General features: G+C 39.7%; 1 protein-coding gene across 1 annotated transcript in view; it reads left to right on the forward strand.

Moving 5' to 3' along the window:
- PTPRC (protein tyrosine phosphatase receptor type C) overlaps positions 1-24,028 on the forward strand; it is a 97,928-nt gene that overhangs the window by 43,038 nt on the left and 30,862 nt on the right. The window contains exons 3-9 of the mRNA XM_089516502.1: positions 5,929-5,964; positions 12,114-12,215; positions 13,627-13,647; positions 15,946-16,176; positions 19,014-19,127; positions 19,545-19,703; positions 23,584-23,733. Of these exons, the coding sequence (XP_089372628.1) occupies positions 5,929-5,964; positions 12,114-12,215; positions 13,627-13,647; positions 15,946-16,176; positions 19,014-19,127; positions 19,545-19,703; positions 23,584-23,733 (813 nt within the window). The remainder of the gene's footprint in view (positions 1-5,928; positions 5,965-12,113; positions 12,216-13,626; positions 13,648-15,945; positions 16,177-19,013; positions 19,128-19,544; positions 19,704-23,583; positions 23,734-24,028) is intronic.

Consider the following 24,028-nt stretch of genomic DNA (forward strand, 5'->3'; position numbering starts at 1 on the left):
AAGCTGAATACATGCTAAACTAAACTAAAATGGGAGAAAATCTAATTTAAAATGCATGCTCTTTATATTATATAAAATGCATACTCTTTGTATCACATGTAACTCATAATAGACTCTCTGTTATGCACCAAACATAATGGTTTCTTAAAAGACTCTATACATAGAAAGAAATCAGCTGGAAAATCAAAATTCAGCCAAAGATTGTGAAGGAAAATAATGTTCAAACTTCAGGAGGTGAAATTAAGCTTCTATACACACCCATTTTCTGCTTCTTCGAATCCCAGAAGCAGCACTGACTATCCTCACATCAGTCTCTCTTACACTGCCAACTTTCATCTCAGTCTATTGAGCCATTTTCTGAGGATAAACTGTAGAAACTATTTCACTTGCCCTCAAATTCTGACTGTAAAGATGAAATGTGATCCATTCAACCTAGACTTAATATGGGCCTGTAACTCAAGTTCGGTAAGACATTTGTAAATGATAAGCTACCCTGTGACTTTTCTTAATTTTGGCTGTTTTTTAAAAAGGAAAGGCTTTCATTTTCGGTTGGCCTAGTGATTCACTTCTCCCATGTTCCAAGAGACACAGATCTCTCCTCGGTTACAGTGTGCTACAGACTTTGGTGCTATGGTGCCATCTATTGATTTCTTACTAAATTTCCAATGCATTATGCACAAGAAAGGAAAAAGGAAATTGGAGATATGGGTAAATCACATTGCATGACATTGCCTTGAAAAAATTCAATAACAAGTAAAGGCAGTATGAGGTAATAGTGGCTGTGACTGATTCATATTCATGACTAGGAGCTGATGCTCCAGACAGTTATAGGCACTACTAAAAATAAAGGGAAAATACTCTGGGTGTTTCTGTTTCATTCCATTCAAATCCATGTTATTGTTGTTAACTGCCCTTGAGTCGACCCCAACTCATGGTGATGCTGTGGTTGAGACATCTCCAAGCCCCCCTGTCCCCCATTGCTCTGCTCAGGTCCTGCAGGCTCAGGCCTATGACCTCCGTGTTTGAGTCTACCCATCTGGCATGCAGTCTTCTTCTTTTTCTGCTACCTTCTATCTTCTCTAGCTTGCCTTTGCCTTCTCATGATGTGGTTTAAATACAACAGCCTCAGCTTTGTCCATAGTATTCTTAGCACTATTCTCCAGTACCACATCTCAGATAGGTTTATTTTCTTTCTGTTGGCTTTCTTCACTCTCCAGTTCTCACATCTGTTCATGGTGACGGGGAATACAATGGCCTGGACGTTTCTAACTTTGGTGTTCAGTTGTATTTCTTTAGTCTTTAGGATCTTGTCTAGTTCTTTTGTAGCTGCCCTTCCCGTTCCTAGTATTCTTCTGATTTCTTGACAGCAGTTTCTGTTCTGATCAAAATTTGATCCAAGGTACAGGATTAATTTTAATATTTCAGTTTTCTCATTATCTAGATTGAATTTAGTTAGATCCTCTGTGGTCATTATTTTTGTTTTGTTTATGTGTTCAGTATAAAGCCTGCCTTTGCACTTTCTTCTTTGACTTTCCTTAGTAATTGTTCCAAGTCTATGATGTTTTCTGCTATTAGTATCGTGTCAGCCTTATGACTGACTAAAATATGTTGTTGTGCTAATCATTTCTCCCTCCTTAAATTCAAATGTGAAATAAAAAAATAGGAAGCGTGACTAAAGTTAATTTGAGCACTGTAATAAGTAGATTACCAGTAACTCAGTGGTGAATTCCCATTTCCCCCCATTTTTTAAAATAAAGTGTTTTTTAATCAAAGAATCATAGAGTTGGAAAGGACTGCAAGGGCCATCTTGTCCAACCCCCACCATGCAGGAATACACAATTAAAGCAGTCTTGAGAGATGGCCATCCAAATACTGTTTAAAAATGTCAAAAGAAGGAGAGTCCAGAAGAAAAAATTAGGCAGAATGATAATCCTTAGGATCAGATTATTTGATATAAAAGTGTCCATATCTATTGTACCTACTCAAGCCTTTTGCTCCCTTTCTGCCTGCAGAGGTTACTTCCCTATTATCCTAAAATTTAGTTAGTTCTTTGTCTGCTTTTGTCTGGGAAGGGAATGATCATGAGGCTCCCGCCTCATAGTGGATGCTAGCCAAATTACATATATGAGAACCAGCTTTAGGGCTCTCTTATGGGCATGTAGGTAATTTTCTTTCATTTTCTATCCCAAGATGCATTTTCTGAAACAATAAAGACAACTTTTTCTTTAAAAAAAACACACACAACCTTACAAGAACACCCTGAATATTTTCTCCTGTTTATACCACAAGCTCATATTGCACTGGTTTTACTGCGCTCTACTTGATATGGACTGTGTCCACACTGACAGTAAAACCTGGCTTATTATCAGGGCTTTCAGGTGGCCACAGAAACTGCATCCACAATGGCTGGTACTGGCAGTACTGCCTGCACAATCTCCCAAGCCATCAGGGTGCCTTCTCCTGACTTCTTCTGCCCACCTCTCACTGCTTTTCCCCTGTCCCTGCACTAGCATGCAGTTAAGGAAATTCTCCAGAGATTCTAGCCTGATTCAGAGCAAATGGGGATTCTTTTTACCCTGGAACACCATCCAGGAGTAAACACTGGATTTGTGTTTCACCTATTTTGGCACCGTGGATCATCCAAACATTTCTTTTCCTCTGTACGGATATGGCCATAGATACCAACTATTCCTACAAGAGGGAGGTAATGGCAACCACCCCTGAACAGACCTGTCTCACAAAACCCATTGATAGGTTTGCCTCAGGATCACTATAAATTGGAAGTGATTTGAAGGCATACAGAAATAACAAGAAAGCATGTTTATGCACATCTTTCAAAATAACTGCATTTTAAATCACGCATACTTTTTCAGTTGTACACATTTTTTACCATTTCCCTCCCTTTCTGGAATGCACCACAGGCCTTGTAAATAAATGGGTTTTCCGAAGCAAAATGAGTTCCACTCTGTTTTCAGTCAAGGTAGCTATATTCTGTATATTTGCATGCAGATATGTGATTCTGGTTGATTTCTTTTCTATCATTACAAGCTAGCATACCTGACAGTGGTATATAAATTTAAAAATAAAAAAAGTCTAAGAAGGGGGAAAGACAGTGGTAGCTGTTGGCTTTCATTTCAGTGGGGCTGTGAGTCCACTCCAGGTTTTAGTTTGAACACTAATGGATTTATCCAAGGTGCTAAAGCTGTTTTGGATATAAGGTTCATCATCTTGGACAGCAACTTTAAAACTGAGAGTAAAATCCAAAGTACATTCCCAAGCCTATGGAACTGGAAGGTGCCAACTGCCAGTGAAAGACAAGGAAGAGATTCTCCAATATTTGCCTTCTTCAGGTCCAAAGTACTTTTGAAAAATAAGCAAAAACAAAATAAGCTGAACTTCATTTAAGGGAATCATATATATTGGGGAAATGAGCTTATGGTTTCCTTAGATGAAATTCAGTCCATTTTGTTTTTGTTTAAAAAACGCAAATCTTGGGGACAATGAAGGCCACAGTTCCTTTGAGTGTTTTTTGCTCCTTGGTGTGACAGTAATTTGTCACAATGTTACATTGGATAGTGGGATACTTGAACAGAGAGTTATATTTGAAGGAAGTGAAATGATTCACTTGATGGAATTAGATTCTTCTGGTAGCAAAGCATTATGTTAGGAAGGAAAAGTAAAATGGAAGCAAAACAAGAAATGGGGCAAGATGGGGAGAAATCTGTCACTTTGTGAGAAAACAGGAAAATAATAATATAAAAAGCAGAGAATTAAAGCATCAGCTTGTATTGTTCTTGTTTGAATAATCTTTGCTGAGTGAGTAAAATCTGGAGAAATAATAATAATAACAATAATAATATAATATTTATATTTATAATTAAATCTCATAGTGGATGTACTGGAATGAAATGAAAGGGCCAGTTCAGACCTTTGCTCTATTGCTCAAGTGTACATTTGACCCAGTATACAAGTAATGCCACTTATAAGTTAGGAATTCCTTTCTGAGAGATAAAATAATTGAAGAAATCAGTTGATTTGTGCATGTGGTTTTTCCCCTCAGATATGCTAGGAATTATCAACTTGTGGAGCTCCAGATGTTGTTGGACTGCAACTGCTGCCATCCCTGGTTGCAAAGATCATGGAAGTTGTGTTTCAACAATATCAAGAGGAGCACAAGTTATCTATCCTTGCAACATGGCAAAGAATATTATTGCAGTGGATGTGCATAACTCTAAAGTTTGAGACTCCTCCAAAACACACACAAGATCAGTGCTTCCAGTGGCTGTTTGTGAGCTTTTAAAACTTGAATGTTTCTGTGAACCCTGTGTATATAAACAGTACTGCAGAAGAAACTACTACCTTTTTTGTAATGATGTAAAAAGCAGATTCTCTGGGGGGGGGGGGGTTGGGGGAAGCACTGCATGCAGTTTCACTTCATGCATTTTTATACCTTTGGTAACTCCCTGCCACATTTTCAGTGATTGTCACTTAACAGTAGGATTCAGTACTTTCTGTCATTATTGTTTTATAGAGATGATAATTTCCTTTTACCTCCATTTCACTGTAGTCTTTATATAAGAGAAGTGAACAAATTCATTCCCAAGACCAAAGATCCAGCCTTTTGAACTTCAAAGGATCCAGGATGTCATGCTGCTTTCATTCTAGCAAAGTTTAGATCACAACTATCAAATGCTTGAACTATAAGTGAGGCACAGCACTTTCTTTGGATATCACAGGAAACTAACCAGTAAAACTAGCACCTCTGCCTTAATTTTTAAAAATATGTACTGCATGCTGTTTTGTGCTAGGTGATATATTGTGTGATGGAGCTTTTAGTGACTGGATGAAAGAATGAGACTAAGTCTATAATCAAGCCTTGATCTGTGGAGTATATTGTTAATACATACAATATGAATGCAGTTAAATAATATTGGGATTTAAAGTTAACATCTTGCTAGTTGTTGGTCTCTTGCTATAACCTTTAGCTGTCAGAATGTCACAGTGACCTAATAAGCTTCTTTGTGCCAATGGGGAACTGATCAAATAGTTGATTGGTTGGTTTTTTTATTTTTGGATATCTTGCATTTTGGTGACTCTTAGTCTCTTAGTACCTCTCACAAAGTAGTGATCAAAATGGAGTCTCCCTTATCTGGAATTTCAAAACCTGAAATATTTCAAAAACTATTTTTTCATGGATGGCTGAGATAGTGACAGCTTTGCTTTCTGATGGGTCAGTGTGTGCAAACATTGTTTTGTGCACAGAATTACTTAAAAAATTGTACACAGTTGCATTTGGGCTATGTGTATAAGGCGATGAAACATAAATGAATTTTGTGTTTAGACTTGGGTCCAATCTTCAAGCTATCTCATTATGTAGATATGTACAAGTACAGGTATTCCAAAATCCCCCAAAATCTGAAATCCAAAAACTTTGGATAAGGGAGACTCAGCCTGTATAATTTAAAAAGCAATAACAAAAACATGTAATTCAATGCATCCTTAATTGTCCAATCTTATTTTGTCTTTGCTGTATTTTTGCTTCTGTGCACCTTTTGTTAAGTTTGAGATGTTTGGTTTTTGAACCAAGTAAAGTGCACCTTCATCCATTCTGTGATGAGGTTTCTCTCTCTTGGTTCATGAGCTGCCACTGGTTCTTACTGTATTTCATTGCTCATTTAATATGCTCCTTTCCAAATTATAAGAGCAGAAATTGTCTTCTGTCTACAATTTTGTTGTTGTTTATGATACACTGTCAACTACCACACTCAAGAACCCATTTAACCATCTTGGCATGAAATACATTTAAAATATTGGTGCCAGATCTTTCTGTCTTTTTAAAAATATACTTAAGGGGACCAAAGACCCTTCTGGGGAAAAAATATAAGTAGTATTTCAGACTATAACGCTGTCATCTTTCTTTCTTTCTAGATCAAAAAGTACCTCTTCCTAATGATTTTCCAGATGGTAAGAAAAGACCTTTAATTGAATTACATTACTGTGAAATGTCTGCTGTACATTGGGCAGGATCCAGTTCTGTAATGGTGTTCATTTTCTGTCTTTTTGTTGTTGTTGCAAGCCACGTTTTCTATATTCTGGACAGTGGTGGGTGAGTGGAGTAGGAGGTCAGCAATATGGAAAGGTATCTGGAAAGGCAACTGGAGAATCCTGTTTGTAGAGCAGTAGGATTGATAGTGAGTTGGAAGGGAGAAAAGAGAAACTGGATCAGTCCCCAGAAAGTTGTTTTTGGTTTGGCCAGGTTGGCTGAGAGATTCTTAGATTTGTTTTGATCACAAACATAACCAATTATAACCAAGTTCACCATACTATTAGGGCCTCTCTTTACTGTTATGCTGTTTGCCAGCTATTAATCACGCTTTGCTTCCACCTTGATTAAATGTTCTTTGAGCTTTACTGTATTTTGATGCTATACTTTTGCTAGTTTTATACTGATGTAATGGTTTCAAGTATTTAAAAATCTGTAATCCACCCAAGAGCACGTTGGTGAAGGGGCGGTGAATCAGTAATATGGAAAATCAATAATCTTGTCCTTTTTCTGCTCTTTATTTTTGCTCTTTTGTCCAGGTGCTTATATTTAGGGGCTGACAGACTGCTCCAAAAGGGCAGGCTGAAGCCACCTGTTTTTGCTCCCAAGGCATGCTGCAGCAGCCAAACTGCACGGCCAAACTGGGTTCTTTTAGGTGCACGCAGCCAATGCAATGGGTCCACCATTGGCACACTGTTGCATGGCGATGAGGCGAGAGTGACACCACAACATGCGGACACGGTGCTGTGCTTGTGCCATCATGGCATCCTCCAGGGGGACAGGAGGCTGCCATGATGGCAGTGTCCGTACGGATTAGGGTTTGGGAGTGTGCAGTTGGTGCGCACTCCCGAACCATAGAATCAGCGCTGACACGCCACTTCCCACCCGTCTGTCTTGGGTCTCAGCTATTTATTTGCAATAGCTGTGCTTTCCTTGCCTTTTCTGTTCACAAACTAAGTTATTAAAGAGTGTCCCCCTCTCTCCATTCCATTTCATGATTATAGATTAATCCAATCTTATGTTATCTTCAAAGGAGAATTCAGCTGTCAGGAAGCTTTGTGAAATAAAACTAAAGCATGAAAAGTATCAGCACAACCTGCTTTAAGAAGTAGATACTTTGCCAAAGAAGTAATTTTGCCCGTTCTAACAATGTTTATGTTAGTTGTGAGTACTGAACCCAAGAAATACACAGGTCTATTTCTGGTCTATGATATTTAATTGCCATGGCCTTGGGAAGGCTTCTGTAATTTCTCTTGTATTCTATACAATATGTCGAATATTTTTCTTGGCCTCAAAAATTTCCTCAGGATTCTAAATAGTTTTCAGTAAGTAAGAATTGTCACCAAACTGAGTGACAAGCAAGCAGATTAGAAGAAATGGAGGGATGAGGAACTCTGTGGACCATCAACATGTCACAAAGTATGTCAGCAAGAAAACTGGTAACATTTTGGGGTATGGAGAACAGTAGTACCACAATGGGACCATGGGCCATAGTTTTCCTGCACCTGGCATGGCCCAAATGAAGCAAAAAGCAGCTCCTTTTTGCGCCCTCCAAAGGAAGCCATAGCTGCAGCAGCACAGCTGTATGGCACCCCTTTGGCACTGCATCATCTGATGCCACGTGCTGTCTGGAATGGTGCACGGCATCATGATGCCCTGGGGGCGGAGTCAGGGCATCCAGCATCAGTACACCGTGCCATGACTCTGTATGTACAGGCCCTTGTTAGCCACAAAACAAGGGACGAAAACATGTGTGCTATAGTGCTTATGTCCATATGTTTCCCCCTCATTGCTAAGAACAACTTTGGGAGAGCAAATGGATTGAGGCAATAGCATAGAGGCAAACAAATCTTATTCTTGGACACTGACTGAATCTTTTATTCAGATCCCCATTGCACATAATTACCGTCTGTAAAATAAAAGACAAGAGATCTTTTGGTCAGGAGACCTAACATCATAATATATATCTTCACTGGTTGGCATGGCATGATAGATATCTGAGAAACCAAATTTCCTCTATTAGACAGACTCTGGTGTTTGGCCACATCATACTACTCTGTTTCAGGATCTGTTGTAAAATGTATCTGATTTCTTGTTCCCCCTCCCCTCACATCTGCTCACCTTAGGGAATGCAAGTCACTCTCCAACTCCTGATCCTTCTATCATACCTCCACACACCACGGCAACCTCACCTGCAAGCACCCTGGATGGAAAGCCTGGCTCAACAGTAAAAGACACAGTGGTTCTTTACCAAACCTCTAACTCTACTGTAATGCCCGTTAGGAAAATGATTTCTCCTTCTCCTTCTGTCACAACGGTTTTCATCACCATCCCAGGTTTGCTTTGGAGAGTTTTTCTGATCAAGGTTATCCTGATTCGGGGATACTGTGTTCCTTAAAAGTTGGGGATGGGAGAATATTAAGTTTTAATGTTCTGAAGTAACTGCTGAGTGGCTCTAGAAGCATTACTCAGATGGAGTGGAAAAAATTATGTGGTGTGGCAACAGACAACGAGTGATGACTAATTCTGAAATCAATTGACAGTTAGGTGGGGTGAGTGTGTAGGTAAGACGTCTCTGTATATTTCAATATAAAATAGAACGGAATGAGAAACAATGGTGCAGCAGTTTTAGGAGAATGGGCTGAGAACTAAACACCTACTTAGATAGCTGCTGAGGAAAGTCAGCATCCAAGCACTAGCAATATGGAAGCTGTCGCTGGCATCATTCACCCTTATGAAACAGGGAAAATATACACTAACCCTAACCCTCAGTCTGCCCTGTTCAGGCTTGCTGATGCTCTCTGCTCTAGCCCTTAAGACTTTAATTGCAGCTTTTCCTGCTCCTGTTTGTAGGTGATAATTCCTCTTGCAATGTACTGAAAAGATGGGGATCATAGTGCTGCCGAAAGGAGAACAGAGTGGGCCATAATCTCCACATTCCACCATCAATTGACAGGCCTAAATACATTGGTTGTGTGGGAGTATAGATGTTGGAAAGCATAAGTCACAGATATGGTTGTATGGTGTACCAAAGTGACTGTAACAGTCATGGCTCCAGTGAAAGGGAGTGATGACAGCAAAAATACTAAATTAATTTATATGGCCATGAGATTCTGCTGAGATAAGAGGCTTTGTGTGGCTTTTTCTGTTCGTGTGCACGTGTGTGTGTGTGTGTGTGTGTGTGTGTGTGTGTGCAGTGTGATCACTAGGGTTGGCATCACCCAGTGTAGTAACTCATGATGTCACTGCCCATTGACCTCCTCCCATACCACACCATACAGAAGTCTTAGTAATTTTAATTGTACTATGTTACTCATAAATCATAATTCTCGTGTATCACTTAATGTAATAGCAAGAGATGTGACATGAACAACTAGTGAAATTAATATTATACCTTTAAATTACAATATCATATGCACAGCCTAAATGTTTGTACATGTTCATAGTTTCATGTGTTTATTGAGGAAAAAAAGTTTAGAAAAGATCAGGAATTCCATCCTCTCTTCCTTTCTGTTAAAGTTGCCTGCAAGCTTTTAATGCTTGACTATTGTATCCTAACAATGGTAATAAGTTGATTGCACTTTTGTTACTCCAGAGACTCATCCACCAAGCAACTCATCCTTCACCACTCACATGGATTCAAACTCTTCCAGCACTCAGACATTCAGCAGCACTGCTGCCTTTCCTCCATTCTCTCCTTCCACCATCCCGCATGCACCATCAGGTTTGCTGTGTTCTTTTCCAGTGTCCCCAGAGCATCCACATGTGTAACTGCTTGGTGTACATACTGTAAAATCGATATGTACAGTGGGTCCTTGCCTTACGCGGGGATCCGTTCCGGATCCCTCTGCGTAAGGTGAATTCCGCCTATGTTCAAGCCCCATTGTAAACAATGGGGCTCATGCACGGCGGCGCGGCAGCGCACCGGGCACAACGGGTGCACGCGCCCATTCAATTGAATGGGACGTGCTGCCCCTTCCGCCCCGCGCGCGCCCCGCGGCTTGAGCATACGTGCTCAAGCCGCGTAAGGCGGGCGCACTACATTATGAGATTATGCGTAAACAGCCACTGTTGTCTAACTCTGCCTGACCCCTGGCAGGGACGTAGCCAAGGGGGGGTTCTTGGGGTCCGGACCCCCCCTTCCATTAGAAAAAATGAATGGTGTGTGCCGCTGCGCTGCTGCACTCAAGCCCCATTATAATGGTGGCACTTAGTCTGGACCCCCCCCCTTCCTAAAATCCTAGCTATGTCCCTGCCCCTGGCATAGTGCTCAGCAGAGTTGCCCACATGGACAGTGGTTCTGGAGGGCAATGGCAGGGTCCCCAAGGTGACTTTATTTTGACATCAAGATAAACAGTGGCTTACTGAGAGAAGATATCCTACTTTCCACCCTTCCAGTTCCGGATTCTCTTTCTTCTGGCATCACCAGAGGAATTCAGATAATATTGCTTTTATTTTCAATTATCCACAGATAGTCTAACATGTCATCTGAACCCTAAACTGGGCTTAGTCTTAGGGTGCATCTACACTATAGGAAAAAATGCAGTTTGACACCATTTTAAGTGCTGTAGCGCCGTTCTATGGAATCTTGGGATTTGTTGTTTTACAGGGTTTTAGCCTTCTCTTCCAAAGAATGCTGGTGCCTCACAAAAAAATTCTGTAGATGGAGTTATAGCAGTTAAAGTGTTGCCAAACTGCATTATCCCTACTCTGTAGATGCACTCTGATTCTACAGTTAATAGAAACAAATTAGCTTTGAGTAATCATAGTCTGAAGCTGGCACATTTCAAACAAATCATAGTTAAGATTAACCACAGTTTATTTCATTTAGAATCAGAATTGGAAATAAAAACATCTCGAACTTCTCTTTGAAACTATGGCCCTTTATAAACGGCACCCTAGTACGCGATGAGTCCATATAAAATACAGATGGGTGCTGCCATGACTACGTCACCACTGCACCGCCTCCAAACGAGGCAGTGCAGTTGTGACATCGTCACCCTACGCGAGGGCACCTAGAGCACCCTTTCCATGGCGTGAGAAGGAGCTCCGAAATGGAGCTCCTTCTGTGGTTTGCGTCACTGGTGCAGCCTTTAGACGGCTGCGCCAGCGATGCAAGGGAGAAAGGGGCCGAGCGGCCCTTTTCTCCTCCTCCCTGCCACCATGAAGCCCCATGAAGCCCCAAGGACACCCCTTTCCAGGCCGTGGGGAAGCGGCCTTTTGCCGCTTCCCCGTGGCCTGGAAAGCGGCGGATCGGGGCCTCAGAGGCTGCCGTTGTGGCAGCTGAGGCCCTGATACAGCGGGGAAAGGGCCGGTTACAGGCTGCCCTAAAGAGGTGGTCTGTAACACGCCTACGTGTCATATTAAGCAGCAAAGTACAGTCGGCCCTTCTTATACACGGATTTTTTATACACGGATTCAAGCATACACGGTTTGAAAATGTTCCAACAAAGTATAAATTTACCTTGATATTCCATTTTTTATAAGGGACATCATTTTGCTATGTCATTGTATTTAATGGGACTTGAGCATACACGGATTTTGTTATACACGGGGGATCTTGGAACCAAACTCCAGCGTATAACAAGGGTCCACTGTACTGCACAAGCCCAAGGCTTGCCTAAATTTGGCCTTGGCATGATAAACCATAGAGTATTTTGCCATGACATCAAAATGATTCCTTGTATTGAGTGGAACTTATTCCAAGCAAGTGTGAATATGGTTACACCTTAGATTTACATTAGCAACACAATTCTGAGCATACTTAAAGTGGGTAAGATAGGAGCCAAATGCCTAAAGCCCTAAATTCTATTACTAGAATAGATCAATTGAACAAGTAGGAAGTTGGTAAGTTAACATTCATGTAAGTTCCATTGATTCAGCTGGTGTACTCTAGTACTCTAGTTGGGGCTAGCAATAGTATTTTGGCCTAAGAATTCTAATTTTGTTCTTAAAAGGGAAATGACAGATTTTTCTCTCCTTGCAGCTTCACTTCAAGGTCATTGCCAATTATGAGAATTTGATAGTTGTTGCTGGATGTAACACTAACATTTGTTTTATTCCCTGATAGATGATTTGAATAATTCTTCCATACATGCCGACAGCTCAGCATCTACTGACACTCCAGCAAACATCTCTCAAGCTCCTGCAGACACCACCTCTGGTCCAATAGGTGACAAACATGCACACATTTAAGTGCCATCTTACCACTGCATGCATGCATATAGCTTGGAATTCTATTCACATGCCTGTGATCATTATATAAACTTTGGTTTTAACTTGTATGTCTATTTCATGAGAATTCCTGTCCAGGTCTTGAATTCTGCTTCTAGAGTTTAAGAGCACAAAATAAGATTGTTGGCTCTCTGGGTCTTAAGCAAGGCCAGCTTTAAGACCAGTTATTAATTCTAACTCTTAAACCAACTGCTAGAGTTGAAATCTACTTTAAGAAACAAGGTCTATAGACATGAAGGGAAATTGAGTCAGAACAGTTTCTCATTGGGAAATGTGTGGGTAGATCTTCAAGCAGAATTTATAACACTCTGGGCAGAGGTTTGAACAACTCACCACCAGCCCCATTCATCTCACACACAATATCTAGCAGAGAAAGGAATCAAACTTCCAAAAGGTCAGTACAGTAAATACAGTACTTAAGTTAAGTACAGTACTTAAATTGACCTGTGAATACATCAACTCAGTTTTTTGGGGTCAATGTTGTGATTAAAATTTCTAGACTTATACATGAGTATATCCAGTAGTTGTGCGATCTTTCTTGAGAATGGTGCAACTCACTGGTGAAGCTGCAGCCATTCTTAGTCCAGTGCAGAAAACCAGTAATATAACTGAACTGGTCACAAACTTTTGTACCTGCTGAGAGACTAAGTACAATAGAAACTTGGCATAAGACACAAATTATGGCAATGTTTGCCCTGTTGTTTGGGCAAAAGTAGTACTAGCCACCCAGTTCCCACTACCCCTTTGAAACACCAGGTGGGTACAAGGTTTACATAAACCTTGCCAAGGAGGATGTTAGCCAGCAAAGTAGGAATAGTTGGCTCCATAGTTGATAGCTCTGTGGTTTCACCCTTGAAAACTCTGTCTTCTGTCCAGCTCACTGGAGTGGGCACCAGCCACTGCTAAGGAGCTATTTAGTCTTGGGACTTTAAGTATCCCTGAGGTTTTCTGGAACATGACTATATTTATTGAGCCTGGGGATGCAGATGGTAGCCCACCACAATCTGTGGCTCAAATCCCAACTGTGTAATGGTTCATATTTCACTGACCATGCTGGATACTAATTCATTGGTCCCAAAATAATTATGTAATACAATATGTATTAATTCTTTGTATATTTAAATGCCAAACACAAAGAACAAATCAGCCAGAGTATATCATAGTATTTTAGATATTTGGTGTTTTAGCGGATCATATATTCAAGTATATATTCAAATATATCAAAACTAAAGTATATACAAAGAAGTACATACTTAAGTGCTATAGCTAAAGAGTGATATTTAACTCTTCTTCTCAAGACAATTTCAACAAATTGCTTTCTCATATTATTCTCTCTTCTTTTTTTACAGCAACTCCTGCCAGAAATTGTGGTAAGTCTTTCTTTTTCTTTCTCTGCTGAAGAGGACATCAACATTTGCAATAAGAAAGGATATAAATTAACTTTATCAGATGCTGCTTTCTCTGTTAGTTCATTTGCAGACACAGTTAATTCCCATTCTACATTCTCAAAGAAGAATTACTGTATATTGTATGAATTACTCATGCATAAGAATAGCTATATGTAAATTATAAGATTTTGGAGAGATAAGCAGATAATAAAGCATTGTTGGATGTAAAACTACTTCATACAAGTCCTATCTGTGTATCTGCATACCCTTGGTTAAAACATGCACTTTAAAACTAATAATTACTATCATAGTGCCACCTACATGTATTGAAACACCCATTTCTTAATGTGATATGGCGCTCTGTCTCAATATCATGTTTATCTATGGTATGGTAGGAGATGTGAAGTGGAATACATTGCAATCATCTGATTTTACATGACTCGTGTTGGATACAATCCTGAGGGTTTTTTTGAACAAAAAATTCATGAAGCATAAAATGTCCCTTTCAGTATGTTATGTGAATGTGTAAATTCCATGGGCTGGAATGCCTTTAACCCTCTCTCTCTTTTAGTTAACAACCAGACACTGAGGTAAACAATGTCACATAGGAAGACATGTATATATTACAAGTAATTGTTTCTTTCATGGAGTTGACCCATGAATAATTAGTTTGGGAAAGGAAATTTAGAAAATTTAATAAGTGAGTTAGAAAGATCCCTCCATGATAAGGCAATGTTTTTATTATTTATTTTATTTTATTTCTATCCCGCCTTTCTCCCAAAAAGGGACCCAAGGTGGCTCATGATATAAAACACATTAAACAACATGTTTAAAAACAATTAAAACAACCTAATTAAAAATGCTGCACATTTCAAAGAATAATGAAAACTTGCACAATTTTGGACCCCTTGGAGATACATGCAAGTGAACAGCGGTATACTGTGGTCACCAGGAGGTTCAAATCTCACTGTGTTTCCTGGCCTCCATTTGGGGAGAGGGAGGGAAAAATTAACTGATCCTTGTGGGCACCATCCTATATGGCTGCTAAGCTCTGGTTGACTTGCCAGTGAGGGTTGTGGTAAGTGACACACATTTTGAAGGCCTTAGTAGAAAATCAGTGTTAGCATTGATAATTGCTAACAGGCTGGGAGATCCTTCAATTCTCCAATAAAAAACACCCCAAAATACCATTACAAAAGAACTCCTACAGAGTTAGTTGGGCATTTTTGTCTCATGCAGACCATCTGTACTCAGTTCAAGGTTTTTGAAGCAGAAGTGTGCATCATCATCATCATTGTTGTTGTCATTATATTTATATCCCACCTTTCTCCCAAAAGTGGAATTCAAGGTAGCTTACAATTTTCAAAGATTCAGTATAGCTAAAACATACAAAAAAGTGAACATTACAATGGGATTAAACTACTGACAATATTAAAATGATTTAAAAATACACTTTAAAATATAAAATACAATTAAAAGATAAAAAGCAATTAAAACAGTTCCATCTAAAACAGTACAGCACCCTCAGCAATTCTTTAGAAACTTTCTGTTTTGAAAGTCAGCAGGAACAAAAAAGTATTTGCCTGGTAGCAGAAGCACAACAGAAAGGGAGCCTCTCTGACCTCCTAGGAAAGGGAGTTCCAGAGTTTAGGGGTAACCACTTGGAAGGCCTTCTTTCACATCACTACCAACCATGCTTGTGGCAGTGGTGAGGCTGACAAAAGGCCTCTCCTGGTGATTTCATCATGCATATGATGCCATCACACAATGAGCTCAGCTTTGCATACACACAGATAAGTGTTACTTACTGTGCACTGATAACCATTGTGCATGGATGCATGCATACTTGGTTGTGCAGTTGCCTGCACATTTTGTGTCTTGGGTTAGTTGTGCAATAGCAGCAGTATTGTCAATCAACATGAAGTTTGCATAGCACAATTAATGCAGATCTACACTACACTACTCTGATATATGGCCTTGACCACTGTGTACCCTTAATGAATTTTCTTTGGTTATAATGGGGAAACATAGGAGGTTTATGAGCAGATGATGATGACATCAGAACCGATGCCCCTTCTGTAAACATTGCATCAATATGGTTGGGCAATTAGACAATAAAAGCACCATACATCAACAATATGACAGTGGTAGGTTCATTTGCTCTGCATGCTCTGAATCTTGCTTGAAACAGGAAGGGCATGTTAAAAATGGTTTCTCTGTAGATTTCAAAGAAATCTTGCCAAGAAGTGTGTGAGAATATCTTTCTTCTTCATTTCCTAGATATTATTAGCCTGTCGGTGCAGAACTATGAGGATGCTCGTCCCTATGTTAGTGCAAATATTAGCATTGATGGAGCATCAGATCTGCAAAATGTTAGCTGCCTCAATGGTTACCCTTGTGATTGGAACAAGAACACAAATAAGCTTACTGGACTTCAAGAATGTGAAGAATATGACATTGAAGCATTTTTTCCAGGATGCATCAAACCCAAATCAATTCATGTTCCACCTGGTAAGCACAGAAACCCCATCATTTTTTTAAAGCAAAACTGAGATTATTGTTTTCTATCCTCATTTTATCAACTGTTTTAATCCTGGTATTGGCCTCCTTAGAGAATATACTAACTGTTATACTGGAGATGCAGTGGAGAGCTTTTTACACACATTTATGTTAAGATACCCGCATTTCTATTTTAAGGATTTTAATGAATATGACTATTCAGCAGAGAAACCCTGTAGTATTCCTGCATGAAGTATTCACCCTCTCCTTATTCATATAACAACTTAGTTACCCAATGAAAGAATATAGGCAATGGAAGTGAATTCCAGAAAAGTAGCCATGCCAGACTTAACAGCACCTTAAAAATCTTACTCTTCAAGGTGTCACAAGTCTATTTTATTTTATTGTTTACTAGAACTGTAGTTTGGTGAAGTTGTTAAGAAGACTTCTTGGAATTAAAGAGAACCAAAGTTCCCACTCCTGACAGAGTTCAGATACATGGATATTTTCACATGATTTCAATGTTTTACCTATGATTTCAGTGCAGATATCTTCGCTTTCCCAACCTCACTTAAAACAAGGAAGGAAGGAAGCTAAATTTTATTTGAAAGCATTTTTGTACATGATGATTTTCCTCCAGATATATCACTTCTATATAGAGAAAGTATTATATACTATTTTATCTGCCAAAAACTAAATTAAAATAAAGTGTTTCTTTTTATTTGCATGTTCAGATGTCTAACGGGAGCTTCCTATCACATTTACCTGAAACATTTTAAGTATAGTTCCATTTATGTATTAATCTTGTGAAGGGGATTCATGCATAGAAAATGGCACCATCTGCTGCTTGTCCCAGCCCTAAACATGCAGTTCTTTGCCCTGCCTTTGTAATCCATATATTGTGTGTGGGCATTACAAGGGAAAGCCTTTGTTGGAATTCTATTCGAAGTTGTATTTAGAGGTCGACATGCAGAGTTTAAGGATAGATGAATCTATCAGTTTTGCTTTCTCTTGCATTTAAATTTCTTACATCTCATGTTCTTTCTATCCTGAATAGGAAGATGTTTGTGGTATACTGTAAATCCAGTTGTTGGTTTGATTAAAGTGACCCCATTGGATTTATGTGATTTACATGAGTGTTGGTTTCCACTTCACCAAATGATTCTGGTGCGCCTACTTCAGTTGGGATAAGCAATTGGTAGTTAAAACTGTAGATTTTAGTAGTTCCTTAAAAAAATGAACTAGAAATGAAATTCTAATTTTGGTAGTTAATCAATAAGAACAACTATTCCCTGCATGGAGAAGTCCATGTTATATTCGTTTGGCACAAAACTTTTGCAGAGGTGGAGCCTCTCAGATGACAGAAAAAAGGTGTACATTCTGATTCCGCCCCAGATTCAAACCTAGATATGGAGGCCCAGCATAGGCTTCCCTTTCTCAGATGTCCCTGTTCAATGCGTGGATGAAGGGGGACAGTGTGGGAGGATGTCCCTCACTTCATGTTATTAAAATGTAAGATTCCTGTATCAAAATGTTCATGTACAAAGATGTCCAATAAATGCATGAAGATGTAAGAGGTGAAGGACTGTAGTTTACATTGTAACTCTGGGGCTGTACACACAGCCCCAAAAGCCTGTGTTCTCTCCATTCTGGCATTGTTCTGTTTAGATGATGTATGTCAACAGCCCTAGGCCAGAGATGGGTAGCCCAGATGTCAGTCCAATGTATCCAGCCTTACCTGGCCCAACTGGCCCTTAATTTGGTAATAAAAAAACAGTTGTTTGTGATGGGGTTTCCCAGAAATTCTGCCATAATAGCTGATAGACTGGATTGTCACACATAACCTTACTTGCTTCCACTGCCTTGCAGGCCCCAGCCACATACTGTGATGTTGGGAGGGGGCATCTGGACATGTGAAGCCAAGTGCCCACTTTCTGCCCTTATGAGCCATGCTGAGGGTCTGCAAGTAGAACAGTGACAGTGGAAATGGGGAAAGTGGCAGCAGCATCAGCTCCATGGCATGGCATTGTGCATACATCTGAACACCTGCATCTGAACATGTTCAGTGCATCTGAACACTGAACCAGATAGGTGGCAGGGTTGGTATAGGCTGGATATGACGGGATTAGTCCATCGTATCCTACCCAGATGTTCAGTGTCTCTGAGATGCTGTTGTAAAGATTAGCACTGAACCAGGGCATAATCCAGCCTGAGTTAAGTACTCTTAAAATCCCAATGAACTTCAGCTATAGAGACTAGCCAGGACTAAAAAGTTTTATCACTGGCTAAGATCTGCTCGGGGTGCTTGGTGCACATCTTGAAGTTGCTAGATTTAACATGATAATCAGCTTTTTTTAAAGTTAAGAATATTCGTTGTTGTTTTTTTGGGGGGGGGGGGACACATGGGCCAACTGAAGTAACTTCAGGCCACTTTGGAAGTGTGCTGGTTAAATGATGTACATCTCCAAAGTGGCCAGAGGCCACCAATGTCACTTACTGGTCCTTAAGCCCAGAGCAAAAGGAACAAAAAGGATATGTTCTGTTGGCTCTGGTTTGCCCCAAAGTGCACAGCTCACCTTGGGAGTTCTGATCTGCTTCCATCTGGAGAGGACTTGGGCCACTATTACACCTGTCTGCTCTGGCTCTGATATCTCTGTTAATGATGCAATAGAATAGGAGAACACTTGAAAACCATACTGGATACCCAAATGTGTAAATGTATGTAACCTGTTATAAAATGTAGAAATAAATGCAGAATTTCATCCAGCTTTCTTTCAAAATGTGAACAATTAATACCAAAATGTCATCATGGATTTTTTTCTTTTCTTTTTCTTTTTTCTCTCCTCCAGTTAGATGGAAGTTGGACTCAAAAGATGTAACTGACACCAGTGTGACTTTAATCTGGAACATTACTAACAATTCTAAATGCCAATTACAGTATTCATATTGCTGTCACTCTCATGGTAGGACTTTAAAGGAACTATTTGCAATTTTTTCTTAATTTTATGGAGAATTTTTAAAAAATAAATGGTTCTAAATATATATAGAGAGAAAAGTAGAGAAGTAGGAAACAAACGTATTCTAAAAGTCAAGGCTAATATGGAAATGTATGCACTCTGCTGTCCAGTCTTCAGGAATATCTGTGTCTTTTTATGTACCAAATATGATTTAAAAAACCCATAATATCTTGATTGGAAATGAGGCATTTTTGGCCTTTCTGATATTGTTGGACCAACTCTTATCAATCCCAACCAGCATCATCAAGAATGATTGAAATTGGAATCCAAATCATATTAAGGGCTATAGGACTTTAGTGCCCAATACAGATGCTTGCATTCTCTTGGGTACACAAATTCATGAAATCTTACCATTTGTTACAGATGTTATACCCACTGAAGGTTGTAATGAGAAATCTTCGAACCCCCAAAAAATTATTGGTAATTTATCTTCTAATAAGAACTACAGTTGTACATCACAAATATATTTCGAGAATAAAAATCTGAATAAGACAACCATCAGGGTAGAAACCGAATTTGGACGTGAGTATAACATAATTTTCCTGCACTTTGCTTCTTACTGAACATTCTTTCATCCCCAGAAATCAGTGTAATATAATGATGCATTCATGTGATTAAAAGTGTTATATGCATTACAGGAAGGGATGGGAACATTGGATTGAATCATCTAGGGCAGGGTAGGGCAAAATGTGGGGTGTGGAACACATGAAGCCCCAGGGTCATTTTTGTGTCCACTATGGCTCCAGGTGTGCGTGTAAAATAATCTTTGGTTTTTTTCCCTCCAAATAATTTTGCATCCAAATGCCCTCCAATGTACATGAGGGCATTTCTGCCACATTTTATTCTCCTTGAGCTATTTTTGGCCCAGGAGAGGCCTTTTTCTGAAACAGGAATAGCAAATAGCAATAGCAACAGCAAGTACATTTCTATACCACTTATTACTGAACTAACACTAAGTGATTTACATTGTGTAAGCCAACTGCCCCCAACAAGCTGGGTAGTCATTTTACTGATCTACAAAAAGATGGAAGGATAAGTGGACCCTGGAGCCCTGTCTTAGATCAAACTCACAACCTTATGGCTGCAATACTGGCATTTAACCACTTTACCACCAGGGCTCCCTTCGGTAACTTCTGGTTACTTCTTGTTGCTAAAAAGGGAATATCTTGGGCCTAAAATGGCATTATGGCAAAATATGCCAAAATATGCCTAGAGAATTTTTTGAAAGGAACAGTAGAGGGTACAGCCCTTCCATTTTTACCTCCCCTAATCTCCCACAGATGGGAATCAGGAGGCCATCTAGGTGTTGTTGGACTGCAGGTTGCAACATCCTTCATCATTGGCTATCCTGACCATGTCCACATAAAGTAACAGTCCAACAGCACCTGCAGGGCCCCAAGATAATCCTATTGGATGTCTCTCTGAACTAGTCAATGGAGGCTTCTGGCCCAGACTCATCCTGTATTCACACCCTGGAGCTTAATGGGGAGAAGAGCTCCCATCATCTCTGATAGCACCTTTCCTCATAAAGGTTTTCTGTTCATGCGTAACAATGACCGAGTATAATCTAGGCACAAATGTCAGGTGTTGGTTTTTCAGGTAGTTAGACAAGTGCCTTTAACTGAGCCACTTTGTCATCCTGGCAATTTGCTGACATGATTTTTCTGGGGCCAGTCTGAATAGCAGAATCTGATACTTTTCCTCTTTCCCATCATAGCGCTAGTGCTCAGGGACAAAACAATGTCATTTGTCATACAGGCCCAGTACAGACTGCTAGTGTAGCATCCACATGCTCTGGAACCCTAACATGTATGGACGGCGCCATCTTTAAGTGGCACCATCCATATGTGACATGCGTGCATAATGCAAGCGTGGTGGCGCATCTGCACTTCTGGGTGCCGCACTTGCATCATGGACACGTCACAGTGTGCCAATGGCACACTGATGACGTTGTACATGCACTCCAAAAAGAACCCAGTTTTTCCGGGTTCATTTTGGTCTGGAGGGATGCTGCACTATTTGGCTGCTGTGGTGTCCCTCCGGAGGGAAACTGGGCACCTCCAGCCCATTCCTTTGGGGTGATCTGGAGAGCCCCACAGTTTCCTTTTTCTTTGATGGCACTGGTGGTGGAAAGATAGCAGTGAGCCCAGCTGGACTGTAACCAAACCTCAGCTTGGGGGAAAAAATGACTTTTTGGAATGTGGCCATGCTGGCTGGATGATGCCGGAAATTATAGTCCAGGTATGTCCTCTACTGGGACAACAGCATAATGGGGATTGTGGCTGTTAATTCTTTGCCTCTGTCATGGTTTTGATCAGAATTAACTCACCTCAGCTTGCTATTTGCAATGGGAGGAAAAAATCCCATTGGTGCAAACAAAAGCTTTCCCATCCACAGCAAGCAAACAGGGTGAGTGAAGAGCTGTGTGTGGGAGGATGGGTCCAGTTGGGATGGAAGGGATATCTGACATCATAGTCACAGTCTAGTTTACTCGCCTCCATGTAATATCTTTGTTAAAGACAAAAAATAGCTACACAAAGGCAAATTATATGACAAACATGATTCAGATGGCTGATGAACAGGCAGTCACAACAAGGAATGTGAACAGCAAGGCCTTGAATGGACCTTAGCAGGTACCCAAAAATATTAACTCTTAATACTAGCCTTTCTGGACACTGCACATTATTTAAGGAAGGAAATGACTATCAGATTACTATGCTTTTACAGTTGGCCTCTGGATCCAGGGATACTGTATCCATGCGTTCAATCACCCACAGTTTGTAAATAAATAAATAAATAAATAAATAAATAAATAAATAAATAGCATTTTGCCATTTTATATAAGGCCCCATTTTCTTATACCACTGAAAATACTGGGCTTCAGCATCCATGGATTTTGGCATCCCCAGGGGATCCTGGAACCCAACCTCAGCAAATACCACGGGCCCACAGTATTCTCAAGGGAAAATGTGGGTGGGTACATGGGCTGGAAAATTGATAAAGGAGAGCTATCTCATGTTAGATACTGACTAGAATACTTTGTGAGCATTTTAGGAACTGAATGAGTAATCTTTTATCTTATTCCCTAGCACATTTGATGCATGAACCCATCTTCTAGGATATTAGAAAAAATGCTATGACTCTGAAAACTGTTGAAGGTGGGTGGTGAATTTGGTCTGGGTTTTCATTAGAAAAGGAGTTATCCAAGGTGCTGATCACTATACCCTACACACACACACACACACACACACACACACACACACACACTAAGTTCAGCACCTTGCATTCTTTCAAACTGATACAAAACCAAGAGTGGATTCACCACCCCACTGACATGGCATCCAGCAGGTTCTACTGACTGCCTAATAACTTTTTATAGGAGAGGAGAACATTTGGATATATGTCACATAGACTCCCAGAATCCCTAGCCACAAGTGCTGATGGTACAGGATTGTGAAAAGTATTCCTCAAGGAACAACTTAAAGCCAATCAAGGCACTTGTTTAGACTGTTGCTTTCAGGGTTCAGAAATAATTCTGTCTTCTAGCCATTTAAATCGGACACTGTGCACTGTACAGGTTGCTCCCATGGGTATTCTCTTGTACCTAAGCAAACAGATAAACCTTTGTAGACTTTGAGCTAAATTAGATAAAACATTAATTTAGGCACAGTTCTGTACACTCAGAAATAAGTGTCCTTGATTGGGTATCAAAGGATAAGATGTAAATAGAAATTATAGAAGGTACATGATGATACAGTTTTGAAATGAACAAATGTCATTTTATGTGTATTGATTTTAATAATAATAATAATAATAATAATAATAATAATAATGTGTCCTTAAATGCAATGGAATTTACTCCTGGGTAAGTAGGTATAGGAGAGCTTCCATAAAAATATAGTTGCATGTAACATATACATTTTAAATAGTGCAAATAAGTAGTACCTTGCTGGCAGGGCTAGTAATTATCAGGATCAGAAGAGGTGAACCGTGGTGTTTAATCATTTTCTCTTCTGTTGCTATAATCATGAGAAAAAAACACTTGTTTGAAGCTGCTGTTTGTATTCACAGGAATACTTTAGTTATCACCTGTTCCTACCTTATTGTGAACATACTATTCTTGTCTGAAATCCCAACATCCTCAGTTCATTATATTTAATGATTACACCATGTGAAGACATTTCATAAATCAATTGCTTTTGTTGGATTGAAATGTATTATGTAATCTGTCTTGAGAAAGTTTTAAAAACTACTCTTTTTTGGTAATGTGCAATGTGGTTCATCTGTTATAGTATTTTTTTTGGGGGGGGGGAATTCTTCATGATGATTATTGCTGCTGTTTCAGTAACTAGAGTTATCGCTGTATTTTAAACATATCTTTTCTGCTAATTTCCTGTGTCAGAGCCAGGCAAACCTGAAAATGTCACCGCAAAGCAAACGAACAAAAGTATATCAATTTCTTGGGAAAAGCCAAAAAATGAAATCAATGGCCAAAGTTATGGCTACAAGGTCCAAATCTACCTTACGGATGATCCATCCTCTAAGCCAATTGGTATGTACTTTGCAAATATATTTTCCACAAGACATATTCCACCTCACCACCATTTCTAAGGGGCTATTCTTAATTATTGGAAATAATTTTTGTGGAGCTTTGCAGGATCACCACATGGAGGAAGGTACATTTTACTGCAAGCCTCAGCACCAAAGAGGAGCAATCCATAGAGGCCTGGTAGAGGCTCTCTCTATTACCGTGAGGGGGAAAAAAAACCAAGATAAAATTTAAATCATGCCTGTTTTATGAAAACATATTTCCTTGTATTGTAAGTCTGCCCAGTATCTGTTGTCCA

This window comes from Sceloporus occidentalis, unplaced genomic scaffold (genome assembly GCF_023333645.1).
Source record: "Sceloporus occidentalis isolate IW3139 unplaced genomic scaffold, rSceOcc1.0.p SCAF_3, whole genome shotgun sequence".
In the NCBI taxonomy this organism is placed as follows: Eukaryota; Metazoa; Chordata; class Lepidosauria; order Squamata; family Phrynosomatidae; genus Sceloporus; species Sceloporus occidentalis.